The sequence below is a fragment of the Corticium candelabrum genome, chromosome 2 (genome assembly GCF_963422355.1).
Source record: "Corticium candelabrum chromosome 2, ooCorCand1.1, whole genome shotgun sequence".
Taxonomy (NCBI): domain Eukaryota; kingdom Metazoa; phylum Porifera; class Homoscleromorpha; order Homosclerophorida; family Plakinidae; genus Corticium; species Corticium candelabrum.
Genome location: NC_085086.1, coordinates 7,681,833 through 7,699,087, shown reverse-complemented (window position 1 = coordinate 7,699,087; position 17,255 = coordinate 7,681,833). Strand labels below are relative to the sequence as shown.

General features: G+C 42.2%; 5 protein-coding genes and 1 long non-coding RNA gene across 8 annotated transcripts in view; 5 read left to right on the top strand and 1 right to left on the bottom strand.

Moving 5' to 3' along the window:
- Positions 1 to 1,163, top strand: part of LOC134176442 (uncharacterized) — a 9,931-nt gene extending 8,768 nt beyond the window's left edge. Inside the window, exon 4 of the mRNA XM_062643113.1 lies at positions 45 to 1,163. Within this exon, the coding sequence (XP_062499097.1) occupies positions 45 to 1,163 (1,119 nt within the window). The remainder of the gene's footprint in view (positions 1 to 44) is intronic.
- A 96-nt stretch (positions 1,164 to 1,259) lies between these two features.
- LOC134176441 (uncharacterized) lies at positions 1,260 to 2,052 on the top strand. The gene is made up of 2 exons (XM_062643112.1): positions 1,260 to 1,963; positions 2,034 to 2,052. Exons 1-2 carry the CDS (start codon positions 1,260 to 1,262, stop codon positions 2,050 to 2,052), a joined length of 723 nt encoding a protein of 240 aa, XP_062499096.1.
- Positions 2,053 to 2,061: 9 nt separating this feature from the next.
- On the top strand, positions 2,062 to 2,667 carry LOC134176235 (uncharacterized). The gene has a single exon (XM_062642914.1). The coding sequence runs from the start codon at positions 2,139 to 2,141 to the stop codon at positions 2,577 to 2,579; it is 441 nt and encodes a 146-aa protein (XP_062498898.1). The 5' UTR covers positions 2,062 to 2,138; the 3' UTR covers positions 2,580 to 2,667.
- A 1,311-nt stretch (positions 2,668 to 3,978) lies between these two features.
- Positions 3,979 to 12,538, top strand: LOC134198185 (AP-2 complex subunit sigma-like). 2 transcript variants are annotated; one of them, XM_062667528.1, is made up of 5 exons: positions 3,979 to 4,010; positions 4,076 to 4,225; positions 5,154 to 5,327; positions 5,861 to 5,980; positions 9,445 to 9,772. In XM_062667528.1, the coding sequence occupies exons 1-4, from the start codon at positions 4,008 to 4,010 to the stop codon at positions 5,960 to 5,962; spliced, it is 429 nt and encodes a 142-aa protein (XP_062523512.1). In that variant the 5' UTR covers positions 3,979 to 4,007; the 3' UTR covers positions 5,963 to 5,980; positions 9,445 to 9,772. The 2 variants fall into 2 exon arrangements, with proteins under 2 accessions (XP_062523512.1, XP_062523510.1); XM_062667526.1 differs by lacking the exons at positions 3,979 to 4,010; positions 4,076 to 4,225; positions 5,154 to 5,327; positions 5,861 to 5,980 and adding exons at positions 8,680 to 8,886; positions 12,005 to 12,360; positions 12,421 to 12,538 and having other exon boundaries at positions 9,445 to 9,534.
- Positions 12,539 to 12,661: 123 nt separating this feature from the next.
- On the top strand, positions 12,662 to 14,392 carry LOC134198481 (uncharacterized). The gene is made up of 7 exons (XR_009972849.1): positions 12,662 to 12,854; positions 12,911 to 12,986; positions 13,047 to 13,315; positions 13,381 to 13,615; positions 13,674 to 13,873; positions 13,928 to 14,065; positions 14,118 to 14,392. It is a non-coding gene; the product is annotated as an uncharacterized LOC134198481 (long non-coding RNA).
- Positions 14,393 to 14,841: 449 nt separating this feature from the next.
- The window catches only part of LOC134198519 (dehydrogenase/reductase SDR family member 7B-like), a 4,907-nt gene continuing 2,493 nt past the window's right edge, over positions 14,842 to 17,255 (bottom strand). Inside the window, exons 4-7 of one of the 2 annotated variants that reach the window (XM_062667932.1) lie at positions 17,077 to 17,210; positions 16,547 to 16,732; positions 16,294 to 16,449; positions 14,842 to 15,589 (exon numbers count right to left, since the gene is read on the bottom strand). In XM_062667932.1, coding sequence (XP_062523916.1) covers positions 16,405 to 16,449; positions 16,547 to 16,732; positions 17,077 to 17,210 — 365 coding nt within the window. In that variant the 3' untranslated portion in view covers positions 14,842 to 15,589; positions 16,294 to 16,404. Of the gene's footprint in view, positions 15,590 to 16,293; positions 16,733 to 17,076; positions 17,211 to 17,255 lie in introns of both variants that reach the window. The other variant, XM_062667933.1, reaches the window with a different exon arrangement.

The following is a 17,255-nucleotide window of genomic DNA, read 5'->3' as shown; positions in this document are numbered from 1 at the left end:
TCTTCGGCAAGACTATTGCATACCTGTGTTCCATTGAATGGCAGAAACGTGGTCTGCCACATGCTCATATTTTAGTTTGGTTACCTGCAGAGCACAGCATTCATGCTGATGACATCGATGCCGCTATTTCCGCTGAGTTGCCTGACCCTAACTCTGACAAGGTGCTGTTTGATATAGTCATGACAAACATGATTCATGGCCCTTGCGGTCGCATAGACAAGCACTCACCCTGCATGCGAGATGGAGCATGCACGAAACGTTACCCGAAAGAGTTTAAAAGTGATACTCAGAGCGGCCATGATGGTTATCCATTATATCGACGACGTAAACCCGATGATTGTGGCCATCAAGGAATAAAGAAGATCAAAGGTAACGATGTCTGTATAGACAATCGATGGGTAGTACCTTACTCTCCCTACCTCTGCCGAATGTTTGCCTGTCATATCAACGTAGAGCTTTGTACAAGTGTCAAGTCTATCAAGTATGTCCTAAAGTATGTCAACAAGGGCAGGGACATGGCAGTTTTTTCGCTAGAAAAATCCCAACCTATCGATGAAATAGATCTGTACCAGACAGCAAGATACGTCAGTTGCAGTGAAGCTTGCTGGAGAATACTGAACTTTACCATTCACGATCGTCATCCAGCAGTGACAAACCTTCATGTCCACCTACTAAATGGGCAGAGGGTTGTTTACAATGATCAAAATGCTGTTGCTCTTGCTCAACGTCCACCTAAAACCACGTTGACAGCTTTTTTTGATCTCTGCGCTCGGTATCGTCCAGATCTTGACCAGCTTGCTACGCCCGACCAGAGGTTTGTTCAAAATTTGCTTTATGTAAATGTACCCGAGTACTTCACATTTCATTCAGGCACCAAAACGTGGAACCCTCGAAGGCTTGGCACAGCTGTTTACAGTGATGGTCAAATAACTTCATTTAAAAAAAGTGAGGTCATTGGTCGAGTGTACGCCGTGCATCCTAAGCAACAGGAATGCTTCTTTTTACGCCTTCTGCTTCACCATAAGCGGGGACCTTGCTCTTTTGATGACTTGCTTACGATTGATGCACGAAAGTGCCAGACTTTTCGCGAAGCATGTAACTGCATGGGTTTGTTGGAAGAAGACTTGCATTGGGCCATGGCCATGCAAGAGGCAGCCATGTGAGCCGGAGCATCTACACTACGTGCTCTGTTTGCTGTTATATTGACCACGTGTGATGTTGCTGACCCTCTTGCCATATGGTCTGCATATCGAAATGATATGACTGATGACATACTGCATCAGTGTAGGAGGGAAGCTCGACAGCCTGACATGGACTATAGTGATGATATGTACAACGAGTGTCTCTTTCGACTACAGGAATTAGTACAGCAGATGAGTGGACAGAAACTTGAGCTACTATCAAATGGGAAGACAGCACATTCAACATTCAAGATACCGCTTAATCTCATGACCACAGACCTTCCTATGTGCAACCTCAAGCGAGGTTCATCAAAGGCTACACTCCTACAGGAATGTGCCGTTATATTTTGGGACGAGGCAACCATGGCTAACAAACTAGCTTTTGAGGCTTTAGATCGCACATTACAAGACCTAAGGCAGTCCTCAAGACCATTTGGCGGTATCTTAGTTGTCCTGTCTGGGGACTTTCGTCAGACATTACCAGTCATTCGAGGAGGTACACGTGCCAATGAAATTGATGCCTGCATCAAGTCATCACATTTATGGCAACACGTAGAAACACATTCTTTGACAACTAACATGAGAGCTTATCTCTACGGTGACGCCAACGCTGCTGAGTTTGCAAGTCTCTTGCTGCGAGTTGGGAACGGTCATATACCGGTAGTTGAAGGACGTCATACCATCTTCATTCCAGAAGATCTTGGCACAGTTACCGACTCTCCTCAGACCTTGATAGAGCGAGTGTACCCAAACTTGCAACATCACTACCAAGACTTCCAATGGCTAATGCAACGAGCTATTCTCGCACCACACAATGTCTCCATTCGTGATATTAACTGGGAGATGCTTCAGCTGTTTCCTGGAGAGATAAACATCTATAAATCAATTGATACGGTCAGAGATGATGATGCAGTACACTATCCCTCGGAGTTTCTTAACTCCCTGGAACCTGCTGGTATGCCTCCTCATAAACTGGCTCTAAAGGTGGGAATTCCTCTAATGGTTGTTCGAAATCTGGCTCCTGGGATTGCAAACGGCACACGTCTTATACTAAAGAGAATGATGAACAACTGTCTGGAAGCAACTATTGCTACTGGACCGCATAAAGCCCAGGACGTGTATCTGCCAAAGATACCACTAATTCCCAGTGATACTGGACTACCATTTGAATTCAAACGACTTCAGTTTCCAGTTAAGGTCTGCTTTGCTATGACTATTAACAAGGCACAAGGGCAGACCTTAGCTGTGGCAGGGCTAGATCTACACGAGCCATCCTTTAGCCATGGACAGCTTTATGTTGGCATTTCTAGAGTTGCCTCCAAACATGGACTAACTTTCTTGGCAAAAGAAGGAAAAACCAAAAACGTAGTGTACCAGGAAGTGCTGTCGACAAGATGATCATCTTTATATTCACTGCAGGCATTCATGCCCAACATCACCTATGATGCTGGCCAACAGCGACTGAACCAGGGTTAGCTTAGAAGAGGTTGACTGTTAATAGGAGTGTGCAAGCACTCCATGACATCTCAGACTGTGCCTTTGCATGGCTGTACGTTCAGCCCAACTGAACATTCAAGACACCGCTTTTAATCATGCACACATGGTCAATTAGATAAACATTAATGACTAACGACTAAACAGACAAAACACTACAATAATGCACTAAAAGGTAGGTAGACAATATGTATCACACAGCAACAAACAGGACAAAGTAGACCGTTTTGGCGGCTGCAGCAGCTGGTGATGCATCAATTTCTCAAAGAGACCTATGCTGAAGACATCAAGCAGGTACATAACGTTCAAATACCACCGGAGCGAGAGCTCCAGGTTGAGCATGTCTCAACCAATTTTTTGAGCCAGTATATGCCCTGACCTCCACGTGGTCTGGCTTGGGTTGCACTGACAAGGGCATAAGTTAGTGTAATTGGTTTGTGCTGTGATTGCAACTTTTTTTTGCACAGGGATGATAACCAACACTCTAGACCAGAGAGTTTGGAAATCTACAAAGATCTCTCTATACAAACTGTACGTGACTTGGCTACACCCCCTCTGCCTCTCCAACCATCAAACGCATTTTTAGATACTCTCTGCTGTAATCTCTACCTATAAAAGCGACCTGTCTGTCTGTTTGTGTGTTTTTCTGTACTGTCTGTCTGTCATTAATAGCAAACAGTGTCTGCAAATCAATAATTTGTGTCATTAAACTATTACCCGGGTGTTGTCCCCCCGGGTGTTGTCCCCCGGGCGAAGCCGGGCATTGGAGCTTGTATATATATATATACACACAAACACACTTATAAATTATAAATTAATATTTATTAAATCACGTTTAAGGTTCAAAAATACTACCATAAATACATAAATTGTGGTTTAATGTTACTAAATACTGTATTCTAATAAATTAATTAGTTAATTAACTAATATCAATTAACTAGCAAACTGTACAAACCTCTGTCGTCTTGTGTAATAACTGCATCACGTGAAGCTTTTCTAGAGTCACTTGTTTCTCGAGAAAGTCGATTTCTGCAAAGAAAACGGTTTGTAGCAACCAACATTCCCCATATTGAGGCTCTCCTTTCACTAGCCACTGTTGCTTACTCAGTGTAGTAACTGATCGCAGATAAAGCGCAATTCCGACGATCTGTCAGCATAACAACACATTTCGAACTACTAGCCATTTGTGCACGTGAGAATGGTCTACCGTGCACGTGCAAGTTAAACTTATCCGGGCTATGCATCCGGGATGTGTGAGTGAAGTGGACCCATATTGCATACGCGAGCGATACTTCTTATCCGGGTATTTCAAACGTTCCTTTCCACTTCGACATGGTGAGGCAACAGTAATTCGTACATTTGCTTATCATTTTGCCGCTACATTGTGCGTTTCATTGTAGATTCGTTTTATTCTGATACAAAACAGAGCCGGCAAGACTCGCCTTGCCAAATGGTTCATGCCTTTTGAAGATGACGAGAAACAGAAGCTCATCGAGGAAGTCCACGCTGTTGTTACCGTTCGTGACGCCAAGCACACGAATTTCGTAGAGGTACGATGTTTTCCGTACGTAAAATAGTAAGATTCCCAACCTACCTACGGTGGGGTGGATGATACTCTGTAGATAGGTAGATAGAGTGGTTTGACAGACAGGTAAACAGACAGACAGGTGGACGCCCCCTAAACAAACAAACAGAAGCAATGCATACAAACACAATCACAAACACACTACATCACAAGCACACAAACAAACAACACCCACAATGATACGAACAATTAACGAACACACAAACGAACAAATGCAGAAAAACAAACATGCATGCCACACACAAATTACACAAACACACAAACAAATCACACAAACAAACACACAATCACACATACAAACAAACAAACATGCATGCAAACAAACGAACACACAAATCACGAAACATCAAACACACGCGCGTGCACACACACACACACACACACTCACACACACACAACACACGCACAGACACACACACACACAGACACGGACACACACAAAAATGGACAAATGTCAAGCCCTCCACGTCATGCGATGGAGATAGCTCCACTGCCTCTAGAGACAGGACCTCCATGTGCTACTTGGGAGGCTTGGGGCCAGCTCTACAATCCACCTGGAGCTTGGCCGGAGTCATCCAGGTGCACTGGCTATGGCACAGGTCTGAGACTAGACACCAAGGTTCACAAGTACCTGTCTGCTGCATGATGTTACTTGCATGATGCCAAGCCAGCGTCATGTCCACCCCAGTCAATGACTGGGTACTCATGTCAACCTGCAACCCTGCAAGGTCCCAGATGTTTTCATTCTCCATATGCACTCTCTAACCAATTGAGCTACAGCACCGCACACACACACACACACACACACACACACACACACACACACACACACACACACACACACACACACCATTTATAGTAACTTATACATTATCACAAATATCTTTCTTTAGTTTCGTAGTTTTAAGATTGTCTATCGACGATACGCTGGTCTCTATTTCTGTATCTGTTGTGACGTCGAAGGCAACAACCTTGCCTACCTAGAGGCAATCCACAATTTCGTCGAAGTTCTCAATGAATACTTCCACAACGTTTGCGAGCTTGATCTCGTCTTCAACTTTTACAAGGTAAGGAATTGGCTTCAACAGCGATGCAACACAATCTTTTTGCAAGCCACAACAAATATTATCACTATGCATATAAGCATGGTAGTGTACTTGATTAGTGATTCCATTTTGTAATTTTAAATTTATATTATTTTTTGCATTGTACTGTGTGTGTGTGTGTGTGTGTGTGTGTGTGTGTGTGTGTGTGTGGTGTGTGTGTGTGTGTGTGTGTGTGTGTGTGTGTGTGTGTGTGTGTGTGTGTGTGTGTGTGTGTGTGTATGTGTGTGGTGTGTGCATGTATGTGTGTGTGTGGTGTGTGCATGTATGTGTGTGTCTGTGTGTGTGTGTGTGTGTGTGTGTGTGTGTGTGTGTGTGTGTGTGTGTGTGTGTGTGTGTGTGTATGGTGTGTGTGTGTGTGTGTGTGTGTGTGTGCACGCACGCGTGTGTGCATGCGCGTGTTTGTATGTGACATACACATGTTCAACAGATAACTCTTCAAATGAGCAATCTGCTGTTGTCTCATATCGCATTGATTTGGTATTGTTTGTGTCTAGGTTTATGCTGTTGCTGACGAGATGTTTTTGGCCGGTGAGATCAGAGAGACGAGTCAAACAAAAGTTTTGCTACAACTACAACTTCTGGCGCAGATGGAGTAGCCCGAGAGACGAGCATAGGTGAACGTATGCTGAGTGTGTAGTGTGGGGAGACTTGCGGACGTTATTGTACATGAACACGTATGATGGGGTTGGGTGTTTTCACTTTTGTACTGGAAATAAAGGTTTGTGTTATGTAACCGTCTGTGGTGGTTGGTTGTGTATTGTCTTGTGATATGTGGTGTGAGGATGTTGATAATGCAGGTAGGTAAACAGGTACATATAGACAGGAAGATGGGCATGTGCATTCAGAGTTATGAACAGATGGTTGTAAGAAGAGGCAGGCAGTAGACAGGCAGATGGCAGACAGACAGACAACAGACAGACAGACAACATGCATACGTATAGACAACAAGACAGACAGGCAGAGAGACAGACAGATGACACAGACAGATAGACAGACAGACAGACAACAGATAAACACACAGACAACCGACAGACACATGACACAGACAGACAGACAGACAGACAGTCAGCATAAATACCAGGAATTTTTGAAAAACAGCGCCCAGACAAGAGACTGACCACTGGGCGATCTTTTGGAATCTGTTCTCACGTACAGCCCATGGGCCGTTAATGAGAATCAAGATTGTAGTGCGCGATGTGACATCCCGGCCGAAAGTTGGTTGATATTCCGAGGCTAGTAACGTGCGTTACTGTATTACAGTGTACATACAGGTTTGGCAACCAGACAGCGGTCTTACACTAAAGAAGGAACCTCTAAAGAAACTCCTCACTAGAAGCGTAGGAGGACCGTCTGGTCTGGTTACACTCTTAAGTTTATAAAGACTAAGTATCTAGGCAGGTTGTTGCAAGATGGGTCTCACACTAAGTGAATTGCTTACTCTGTGGTACTCAAGTCAATCTGCCAAGTTCCTATCAACCGCCCGGCACTTATTGAGAACGAATATTCTTCCATAAAAATCCCTTTTTTTTGTATTGCTGCCCTGGGCGCTGTTTTGGAAATTCCCGGTACGTACATACAGACAACAGACAGACAGACAGATATTTCCAAGTTGTCGGATTTGTTGCCTAACACAAAAAAAGTTGCAACATCGTCTAACAACAGAATTTGTACAATCGAAAGCGGATCAGTTGATTGAAACTGATTCTAACCGAGATGCAGCACGATTGCGTTCAATTAGAGGTAAAGGAGCAGGAGCATGGTTAGATTCCATTCCATCTTCAGAGAAGTTTGCACTTTCATCTGGCAATTTTGTCTTGGCGGCTTCTCTCAGATTGGGTCTACCTTTGTCTTTACCACCTTGGGCCACTAAATGTGAATGTGGAAAGTCACTAGATGTTGAAGGGTACCATTTACTAACATGCAAAATGGGTGGAGGCCCAGTTTGGTCTCATAATTCTGTTGTTTTCTGCTTGTCTGAATGCATGAGCAGTCTACAATGCCAGCATCAAATTGAACCAAAAGATAGATATACAGCATTCAACAATAGACCAGACACTGTTGTGTTTGACTCAACATGTGGGGGAAATGTTGAGCTTGATGTGGCGTTTGCTCACCCCTGGAGCCAGGACATTCTGCGTAGTGCAACAACTACGGATGGAGCTGCAGCAAGAAAGAAGAGAAGACATCAAACATAGCAAATATTCTCAAGAGCAGTTGCCTGGAGGGTACACTCCTACCCTTATTCCACTAGTTTTCAAGCACTTTGGTGGGTGGGGAGAAGAAGCATCAACGTTCCTCAATAAACTTTCCAAACTATATAGAGATGAAGAAGGAAGAAACAATCCCTCAGATTTTAAAACACATTGGAGAAGACGCTTGTTAGTACAACTTCAGCGTTGCAATGCCTCGGTGTTGGCTAGAAAGTTGATCAGAGTAACATATGGACAGAATACTGACCAGAGTTTAGATGTTGTTCAACTTTCAATTCAGTAAACTAAATTTGGTTTGTAGGCTCGGTAGGGGAGCTTTTTAATGCTAAATGTTATTTGTGTAATTGTAATTGTAGTTGTGACACTTGTTGTTCATTAGCTGTTACTTTAGTTTCACCTGTATTAGCTTTGATGTATAAAAATATATGAAAATTTGACAGACAGACAACACACAGACAGACAGACAAAATTCAGACAAACAGACAACATACAGACAGACAATCAGACATGAATATATGGACAGTACAGTAAGTACAGACTGACGCACAATAATTAATTAATTAATAGTGCACTTCAATTAGACTTATTTAACCTATTTGGCATAGTTTAAGAGGATGCTGCATTCCATGACTTTGAGTATCCCTCACACCCACAGCCATCTCATACATGCAACAGACGGCCAAAGTGGCTACTTCTGTACACAAACTGAAAGTCAATTTAATGGCCAACACTTACAGCACGTTTTAGGGTCAAACTGATGTACAGTGTTGTACTTGCTGTATCATGTGTCAAGGTATTGCATGTCTGGTGTGGGTGTTGCATCATTCCCTTATCACTCATGTGTCATTTGATCCCAAGTAAACTGATCCCCTCCCCCAATCAGACAAGGTTAATGTCAAGAGCTGCAGCACTCCTTGCAATGTTGCCTTACGTTGCTAACCTGTAGCCTCTTTTCGGCCTGTTGTACAGGTAGGGGTTGATAGTCTTCTGAGGTACTCACTGTGGGTAGGCTACTCCCACATGATCATATGCATATGGCAAACAAGGAAGTGAACTTCCTGTATTGTGTAGCCTTGTCCTCAGACTCATCTAAGCCTGGTAGTGTCCAGTTCCCATATGACACTTTCAGCCTCTCTTCAGCCTCCCCACTTAGGTGAGTCTGGGGACGCAGCTAACTTTGATGGGGTAAAATGATGAGGGTAGCTGTGTCTTGCTTTAGTTGATTGTGTCTTTAGAAATGGCAATACAATGTACACATGTCAGACTTGAGATTGTGATTGAGGCTGATGACTATCTCATTTGTGCTGTGGGTATGCAATTGTCAGTCTGTCTCTTTGTCTGATTTTTATGCATGAACTGGCAATTACCTGTTTGTCTATGTGTCTGTCGGGCTTGTTGGTGTTTCTGTCATCTGTTTGTTAATGGTAGTTGATTTCAAACACGATCAGTATGTAGTTCAATAGACCCTATAGGGCCATTGTTTTCATCTCGTCTCTTCTTGCAGCAGCAGCCCCAGCTTTCTCTCCAGTTTGATTCAAAATATCTGATGCCCTAGGATGTGAAAGAGCCACATCTAACTCCACATTAGCACCTAAGCTGACATTGAACAAACTGCGATATCTGGTTACTGTACCTACCGGATATCTAGGTTCTCTCTTGTGTTGTACCTGAAGCTGTCTTTTTTAAACAATCATCGCATTCACATACTACTGAGTCATGTGCTAAACTGAGCCACCATCCTTTTACAAAGAAGTATATGTGAATGTCTGTCTGTCTGTATGTGTGTCTGTTTACTTGTCTATCTGTTTGTCTGGATCGAGTTTGAGTGGTTAGCAGGTTGCTTAATTTATGTATTTTTGTCTTTTTAGGTGACTGCCGATCGTCTACTGACAAAACGTCTTGACAAAGTGGAGAAATTGGTCATGAGTCTAGTAACAGGGCTGAACAGCTTGAAAGAGGTTAGTTATGAGTGGCTATTCACTCTGTTATTGCATGCATGTTGTCTGTATATGAATATGTACTGTACTGCGATTGAAGAAATTTATATATCCATCTACAGTCTAGACATATAATTGACGAGCGAAGCGACTCTCTCTCTCTTGTCATTTCAATTGAGCTTGAGATATATTATATTTATACATTTATATATTTATTGGCAAGAGAAGCGAGCCTTTCTCTTGTGTCAATTGAGGTCGATATATATATATATATATATATATATATATATATATATATAAATGTATATTTAGACCGCTCCGAAAAAATAGTCTGATTGGTGTAACATGAAGGGGAAAAGACAGGCGGGCTGATTTTTTATTTATTATTTTTATTTTTTTGATATCTGTGATATGGTTTTACCATCGACGTTTGACACGTATCAACGCTTGAACTTGGCATGGAGCTGCACCTCATCATCTAACTCCGCATCTTGTTTGGAGGAAGTGTCTGTGGTAGCAGTTTGCACGCTATGTACATCGTCCACATGATCACCTAATCCAACCTTCGGCAATACCTCACAAAGTCTACAGTTTCCAGACACACAAAGAATCTTGCCATCTCTCAAAACGCGTGCTTCTTCAGACACGGATACGCACAGAGCAACAGAAGACATTTTATTTCTCGGGTATGCGCATGTGCAAAAAATTACCAGTGGCCCTCCAAACATGGGTGGGTGGGTTACCCCAAGCTGACAATTTTTTTCGGTGCGGCCTTATTCATATATTTATATATTAATATATATATATATATATATATATATATATATATATATATATATATATGCTCCAAGGCTTGTTCGTCAGACTATGCTAGATGGCAACACTTGAACTTGGAGCACATCTCTAGACACGTTTTCGCATCAGCACAGTTTTTACAAGCAAATGACCGATATCTATGTTTAAAATGTGGTTTCCCTTACTCAAGTCACTGGAAATGTTGTCGTCGATTTCAGGGCCCTGGAAACTGTCATTATGGTGGCACTATAGTGGATCCAAACAATTCTTTTTGGTTGTCTACAACACAGGCTTCTGTTATACGGGATACTGCAGATAGTGAACAAATTACTGAACGGTCTGAAACCCGAGGTTGTCATATTGGATGTTCAACCACAAGTAAACGTCAGGGTTCCAAAAATCCTGTCGCCAAGTCGCCATATGGCGACCACTTCTAGATGGCTGGCGACTAAACAAACAGTGTGGTCGCCAATTTGGCGACGAAGAAATATTGGTAGCTTTTAGTCTTTCGTGGCAGCGGCTCTTGGATGCGAACCACCTGCTCAGCAGATGGTTTTTTGCATTTCGCTTTCTACTTCTACCATTTAGTGGCACCCTGCGACGTATGCCGCCTACTTAGCACCTTCATACATATCGTGTGACAACGTATCACTTAGCAATCTATTGCTATTCTCTGGTACACCATCATTTTTACGGACTTTAGTGCCTGTACCGATCTGATTGGTATGTGCAATCAGCTCCAGACAAATCCAAGTAAAGACCCGCAGGTGCGTATAATTTTTCAAACAATTGTGGTCACTCCTATCGTTCATAGGCTACACCAACAAATCCAAGCCAACAGCTCTATCATCGACGAGACGTAGTTGAAGGTGACGGCAACTGCCTATTTAGATCCTTTTCTATGCTGTTCAAAGAACCTGACCATCTTGAATTGAGACAAATAAACACTATTATGCAGATGTTTGCAAACAGTGGGCGTAGGAAGTGGCCAAACAAACAGCTTTTCCCCAGCAAGCTACCTGAGTGTCTTTCTATCAAAAGAACTAGACCAAGGACTTAGGTGTACGTCCAGAAGCTCATACGTCTCCTAGTGCTACATAGTAAGAAGGGTTATTCAAACAAAAGTTTCTGCATGTGAAATCTAGGTGTTGAATGAAGCCACGGCGTTTCAGAGATTAACAGAGCTAGCCATAGGAAACCACGTGGGGTGTGAGGTTTTTCCTGAGAGTTACCGGATGTCCTGTTCTCAGCAAATCAGTAGTGGCACTGAGTCATATAGAGAATTTAATTTAAAAAACTCTCAAAGAATGCTCATGTCTTGTTGATGAATAGCCAGGATGTGGATGTGATGACAAATCACATAATCACGTTATTAACATTACAAAACAACACAACTACATTTTGTTTGTTTGTAGGTATTTTGTTTGTTTGTAGGTATTCAATTAGTGGAAAGTTTCTATAAAATATGAATACTCATACTATTACATAAAAAGAATCCCAAGTACCACACTGTAGATTGAGGTGTTTACTAGCCAATGTTCATCCAACATTACTGCAAATTCCTAGTTAGGTCTTAATTTAATGTCAAACATGATAGTCTGGGAAAGGGTCTCAACAGTGATATTAATGACTTGTTTACTTCTGGAATCTCTGACTTAGAAACTAGTGAAAGTTTGGCAACCAACTGTTCCTCTAGGTGGCCAAAGTGGCGACCAGATTCAAACACATTTTTCGAACCCTGCAGCTTCCAGCAGTTATGGTGGGACCATCACCAATCCTATTGTTTCGTGTCTTTTTTCTCGATGCTGTCCTCCAGGATATTGCTCGACATACCAACACAAAGGGGCGATATCGCACTGAGTCTTTGAACTGCCAGTGGCAGCACGACATCTACCCACAGGAGCTGGAGACATTGTTTGGCCTCCTTTTGGGCATGGGAATTGTTCGGTTGCCAGCTATAACAGACTACTGGTCTCATAAACGATTTCTTGGACACATTGATTTCAAGTCTGATGTCTTGCCGTGGTTTAATGCCATCATGCGAGCATTATGGTATGTCATTGTCTATAGACAAGCTGTTGTCAGTAAAGTTTTGATGTAAGTTGTGAATAGATGAACACTTTTATACAACCAAGACTTCCTCAGATCGCAACTGGTCTGGCTGCAGCTGAACCAGCAGCAGCTGCACCACCAGCAGCTGAACTACCAGCAGCTGCACCACCAGCAGTTAGCTGCACCACCAGCAGTTAGCTGCACCACCAGCAGTTAGCTGCACCACCAGCAGTTAGCTGCACCACCAGCAGTTAGCTGCACCACCAGCAGTTAGCTGCACCACCGGCAGTTAGCTGCACCACCAGCAGTTAGCTGCACCACTAGCAGCTGCACTACCAGCACCACCAGCTGCTGCACCAGCAGCCAGACCAGCTCAACCGCCGGCAGACCAGCGACCAGCAAGCAGTAGACCAGGAACCAGCAGACCAGCAACCGGACAATGCAGGTGTACCTGAGGACAGAGACTGTTTAAGATTCGTCCTGTTCTCTACCATGTAAGTACTGCGTAAGTTTTATAACAATGCAGATGTCATTGCAATTACATTTTCAGATCAAGCACACCTGCTGCCAGCTCTACAATCCGGGCCAGAACATTTGTATAGACGAACGAATGCTCAGGTTTAAATGTAATCTGCTGGCACTTGGTTGTTGTGTTTGTTTGTTCTAATGCATTTTTTCACATGTAGATCTGGTATGAAACAGCACATGCCCAAGAAACCCATCAAATGGGAGTGAAAGCTATGGGTCCCAGCAACATCATGCGACCCAAACTTCCCCTTGGGAGGCGGCTACATTGTTGATTTTGACGTATACCTTGGCTCTCAGGAAGGTGCCACCGAGGAAGGCTTGACCTCCAGGGTTGTCATGGAGCTCCTGCAACCCCACACACGTGACGCTCCAGCAAGGTCTCTCGGCAAAGGTTACCATCTATACCTTGACGACTATTATTTATCAAGTAGTGTTTGGTTGTGTTTGTTTGTTTGATTGAGGAGATTTCCACCAATGTTGTTTGTTCTTTAGAACAACTTTTTGAAAAGCTGAGAGACATACACATATACGCAGCTGGCACAATACTTCGATTAAGACGTGGTTTTCCACCCCAGCTGAAGGGCAAATTGTGCCTGGAGGTGGACCAGGGAGGGACAGTGCCTCTATGTAGTCTGGAAAGATAGCGTGGATTGTGCCTTGCTCACTACCATACACACTGGTACGTATGATGGCAACATCGTGGATCGTAGGAGCAAGGCCACTGGGGGTATAGGACTTCAGTTTAGCTAAGTAGATGTGGTGCAGGTTGACATGATCTCTTTCAGGTTCAGCAAAGGAAGTGCCAGCACCTCCAGTCATTCCAGACTACAACAAGCTCATGGGAGGTGTCAACCTCTTCGACCAGATGAAGAGCTATGCGGTCTGGAGGAAGATTTTCTGTTGACCTATAGTTTACCTCCTCAACCTCCTTGAGACCGCTACCACCAATTTGTACATCTTATATAGAAGCTGTACAGACAACAAGGTGATTTTGCTTATATGGGTTGTATAGTTGATATTAATAGTCACCTATCTTTAGATCACTCATAAAAATTTCATTCTGAAGCTGGTCGAAGAGTTAGTTGCTGGTCTAAGTGCCAGCAACGAGTACCAGGCTCAGGGCGCTGGAGGGCAATCTGGCAACGTCGCTGCGGCCCCTGACTACGTCAGGACGACTGTAAGCAAGCATAACATCAACCAGTACTGCAATTGACTGTCATTATTTTTAGGTGTATTGTATGTAGGTTACTGGAGAACCATCGAACATGTATTTATATCTGTTGTGTAGATTGTGGTATTTTTTATGTTTTACTGGTCAGAGAAATTGTATTAAGGTTTATCATCAGTATAGTATGTTAGGTGAATGATGTAGACTAGAGGTAAGTAGATTAGCTAGAACGTGAAAGGCTGGAGGATTCTATTTTTATATATCAAGAAGAATTAATGTAAATAGTTGTATATGGTTGTAGTTATGATGTGGTAATCACAGTCTTGGCTTGAAGGAGAGTAAGTGTGTTTGATACTAGGGCTGGAACTACTAGCTAGCTCTGTGCCTGCAATTATTACCTTGACAGATAAAGGGGCGTGTTCCATGTCTGAAAGTTTCCTTTTTGGGGGTACTCCTGTAGTTGAAATCAACATTTTCCTGTTGCTGTGACGACGTAATACATGTGTGCCAAATGGCGCTTCGAAATTCGCAAGGATGTATTTACAATCGATTTCCTTCTTGTTCTAAGTGCCTGGCGGTGTCTGCGAGGCCCGACAACGTGAAATTCAAAGGGCTAGCTAGCTAGGCAGCCTTCTCGCCAGTCAGAAACGTCTTCCTAGGAGTTCACTAACACGATGAGCTCTTCATCAACTGTTCAAATCGAGGGCATGGAATGCAGCCACGCCCCACCACGTGAAAATCAAGGGATAATGATTGTATCGAAACGAAGCCTCCAGTGACTGACTCAGTTTAGAATAAATTACAATAATTAAAACAAAACAGTCACACTATCAAATACAAGCAAAGCTAGAAGAGCCACAATACAGTCACATGATCGACTGGTGTCAGCATTAATTAATTAATTAAATAATTTTAGATTCAAACAAAATATAAAATGCAAAAGGTTTAGTTATTGCAAACATCTTGTAATCCAAGGATGCAGAATACTTTGACCTATACTGATACAAAGCTAAACAGCTAATTAGTGATAGGTAAGCAACTTGGAATGTAAAAATGTTTTAGCTACAATTGATTAATTAATAGAATCTGATCGATTCCCAAATGTCTCATTCAATCAGCTAGTCGTGTTTGAGAGCTCCCAACAGTACGCTCTATCACTTTCAGCATACAACTTGTAGAGTGTGGGCTCTTGATCACCTTTCTTATTCCAAATGGAATGTCAGTGTTAGCCATTGTTGCCCAGTCCACCTCAACAACTCCCAAGTAATAGCAATTAGCAAAATCAGATCGTCTATGAGCAGCTACACGGCAAACCTCACGCACAACAAAGACCGGGATGTCTGTAATTCTCAAACAGACACCAAGTAGATCATAGCCATACTCACAAATTGTGGTCTTCTAAACATTAGCACTAAAAATCAAATAGAGACATTATATGCGTTTGTTCAGTATGTAACTTATCTACAATATGAAATCAATTGCAGGTGTAAGAACTTGAGGCAAAAAAATTTTCTGGTCGATCTGATGCTACAACTAGGAGAAGATCGACAGCAAAGTATTAGAAAACAAACTTGCATGAAACGTCATCAATAGTAAATTCGAATTGATATCCCTGTACAGTAATCAATATTTGATCAATTTTGTGGTAAACAACAAAACAGTATAGCTGAGACACCTATCTAGCAGTATTGAGTTTCAAAACATTTTTGGACACAGTTTACTTAATTATGTTTGTTCTATATAATACATACACACCCACATACGCACACACATATGCACAAACACACACACACACACACACACACACACACACACACACACACACACACACACACACACACACACACACACACTTATCATCAAGAGACATATATCAATCTGACAGGCTCAATTAACTGTTGAGTTTTCACTCAAGCAATTTGCATATAGTGTTGAGACAAAAAAATGCTTTCACACTAAAAGCGCCTTTACTCAATGGTACATCAAAAATAATAGGCACATGACAATTATACCCATTCGCTCTCACAATTAACAAAACAACTAAACTCAGTTGTGTATGCAAGAAAGACTCACTAAGTATATCCAATTCTGCTTGACCATCAGTGTCAAGACCATCAATGCAAACACACTTATATAGGATAACGTGTGTTAGCAAAGTGATGAGTCAAACAGAAAGAGACAGAAACTAAAAATGTGATACAAATTCAAAAACCTTCACAGTATCACATAAAAAGTACCAATTGTTAAGATGCGGTTTCTGATCGCTGTAACTCGGCCTTCAAATCACTTCGTCGTGCTTTCACGCGTTTATCTGTTATTATCCAATTAAGCAAACTGGGTGCATACTGTCATGCATACGTGACTGTGAGAGTTGGCTGTGTGCTTATCCAAGCCTATAAAACATCACACAAGAAACAGTCACCAACAGACTGACATAACTACAAATTCTACAATCATCACTACAATTCAACAAATTCAAAATTACATCACCTCTTGCACATTAGATGCCATTGCCTTGATGATCAGCTCGGCACACCTCTTCGCCTTCATTCCGGTTGCAATAAGTTTGTCTGTCTTTCCAAATGCTTTGCCATCGGCAAGAAGAGAATTCTTACTGACATTTGTGATAACATGACCAGGCATTATGTTACACACTGAAATGCCCTTGCTGGACATCTGAAAAGAGAAAAAAATTTAGATCAAATAGTATTTAAACAACATATGGTCTTGTCTGAGTAATGTCACACTATCACAGCTTCATCCTTCTAATCAAATTAAAATAACTTCGTTGCAATTGGTCACGTAGTTTGTTCACTTCATGTGTGTGTGTGTGTGTGTGTGTGTGTGTGTGTGTGTGTGTGTGTGTGTGTGTGTGTGTGTGCGTGTGTGTGTGTGTGTGTGTGTGTGTGTTACACTTATGTCTACGTCTACCATGTTATCCTCTAACAAGTCACAATGCAAGGCTGTCATATATATAATCAAAAAATTCTCTCAATTCCAATAGATGCATGACCACATACCTCAAGTCGAAGAGTAGACATATATCCATTCAAAGCAAATTTGGCAGCTGAATAAGGTGCCCTCAATAGATAACCAAATTTCCCAAGAACATAGACAACGTTCACAATCTGACCACACCTACACTCCAGCATATCTAAATTTTCAAAAAACTATTAGTACATTTAAATGAATATATTAA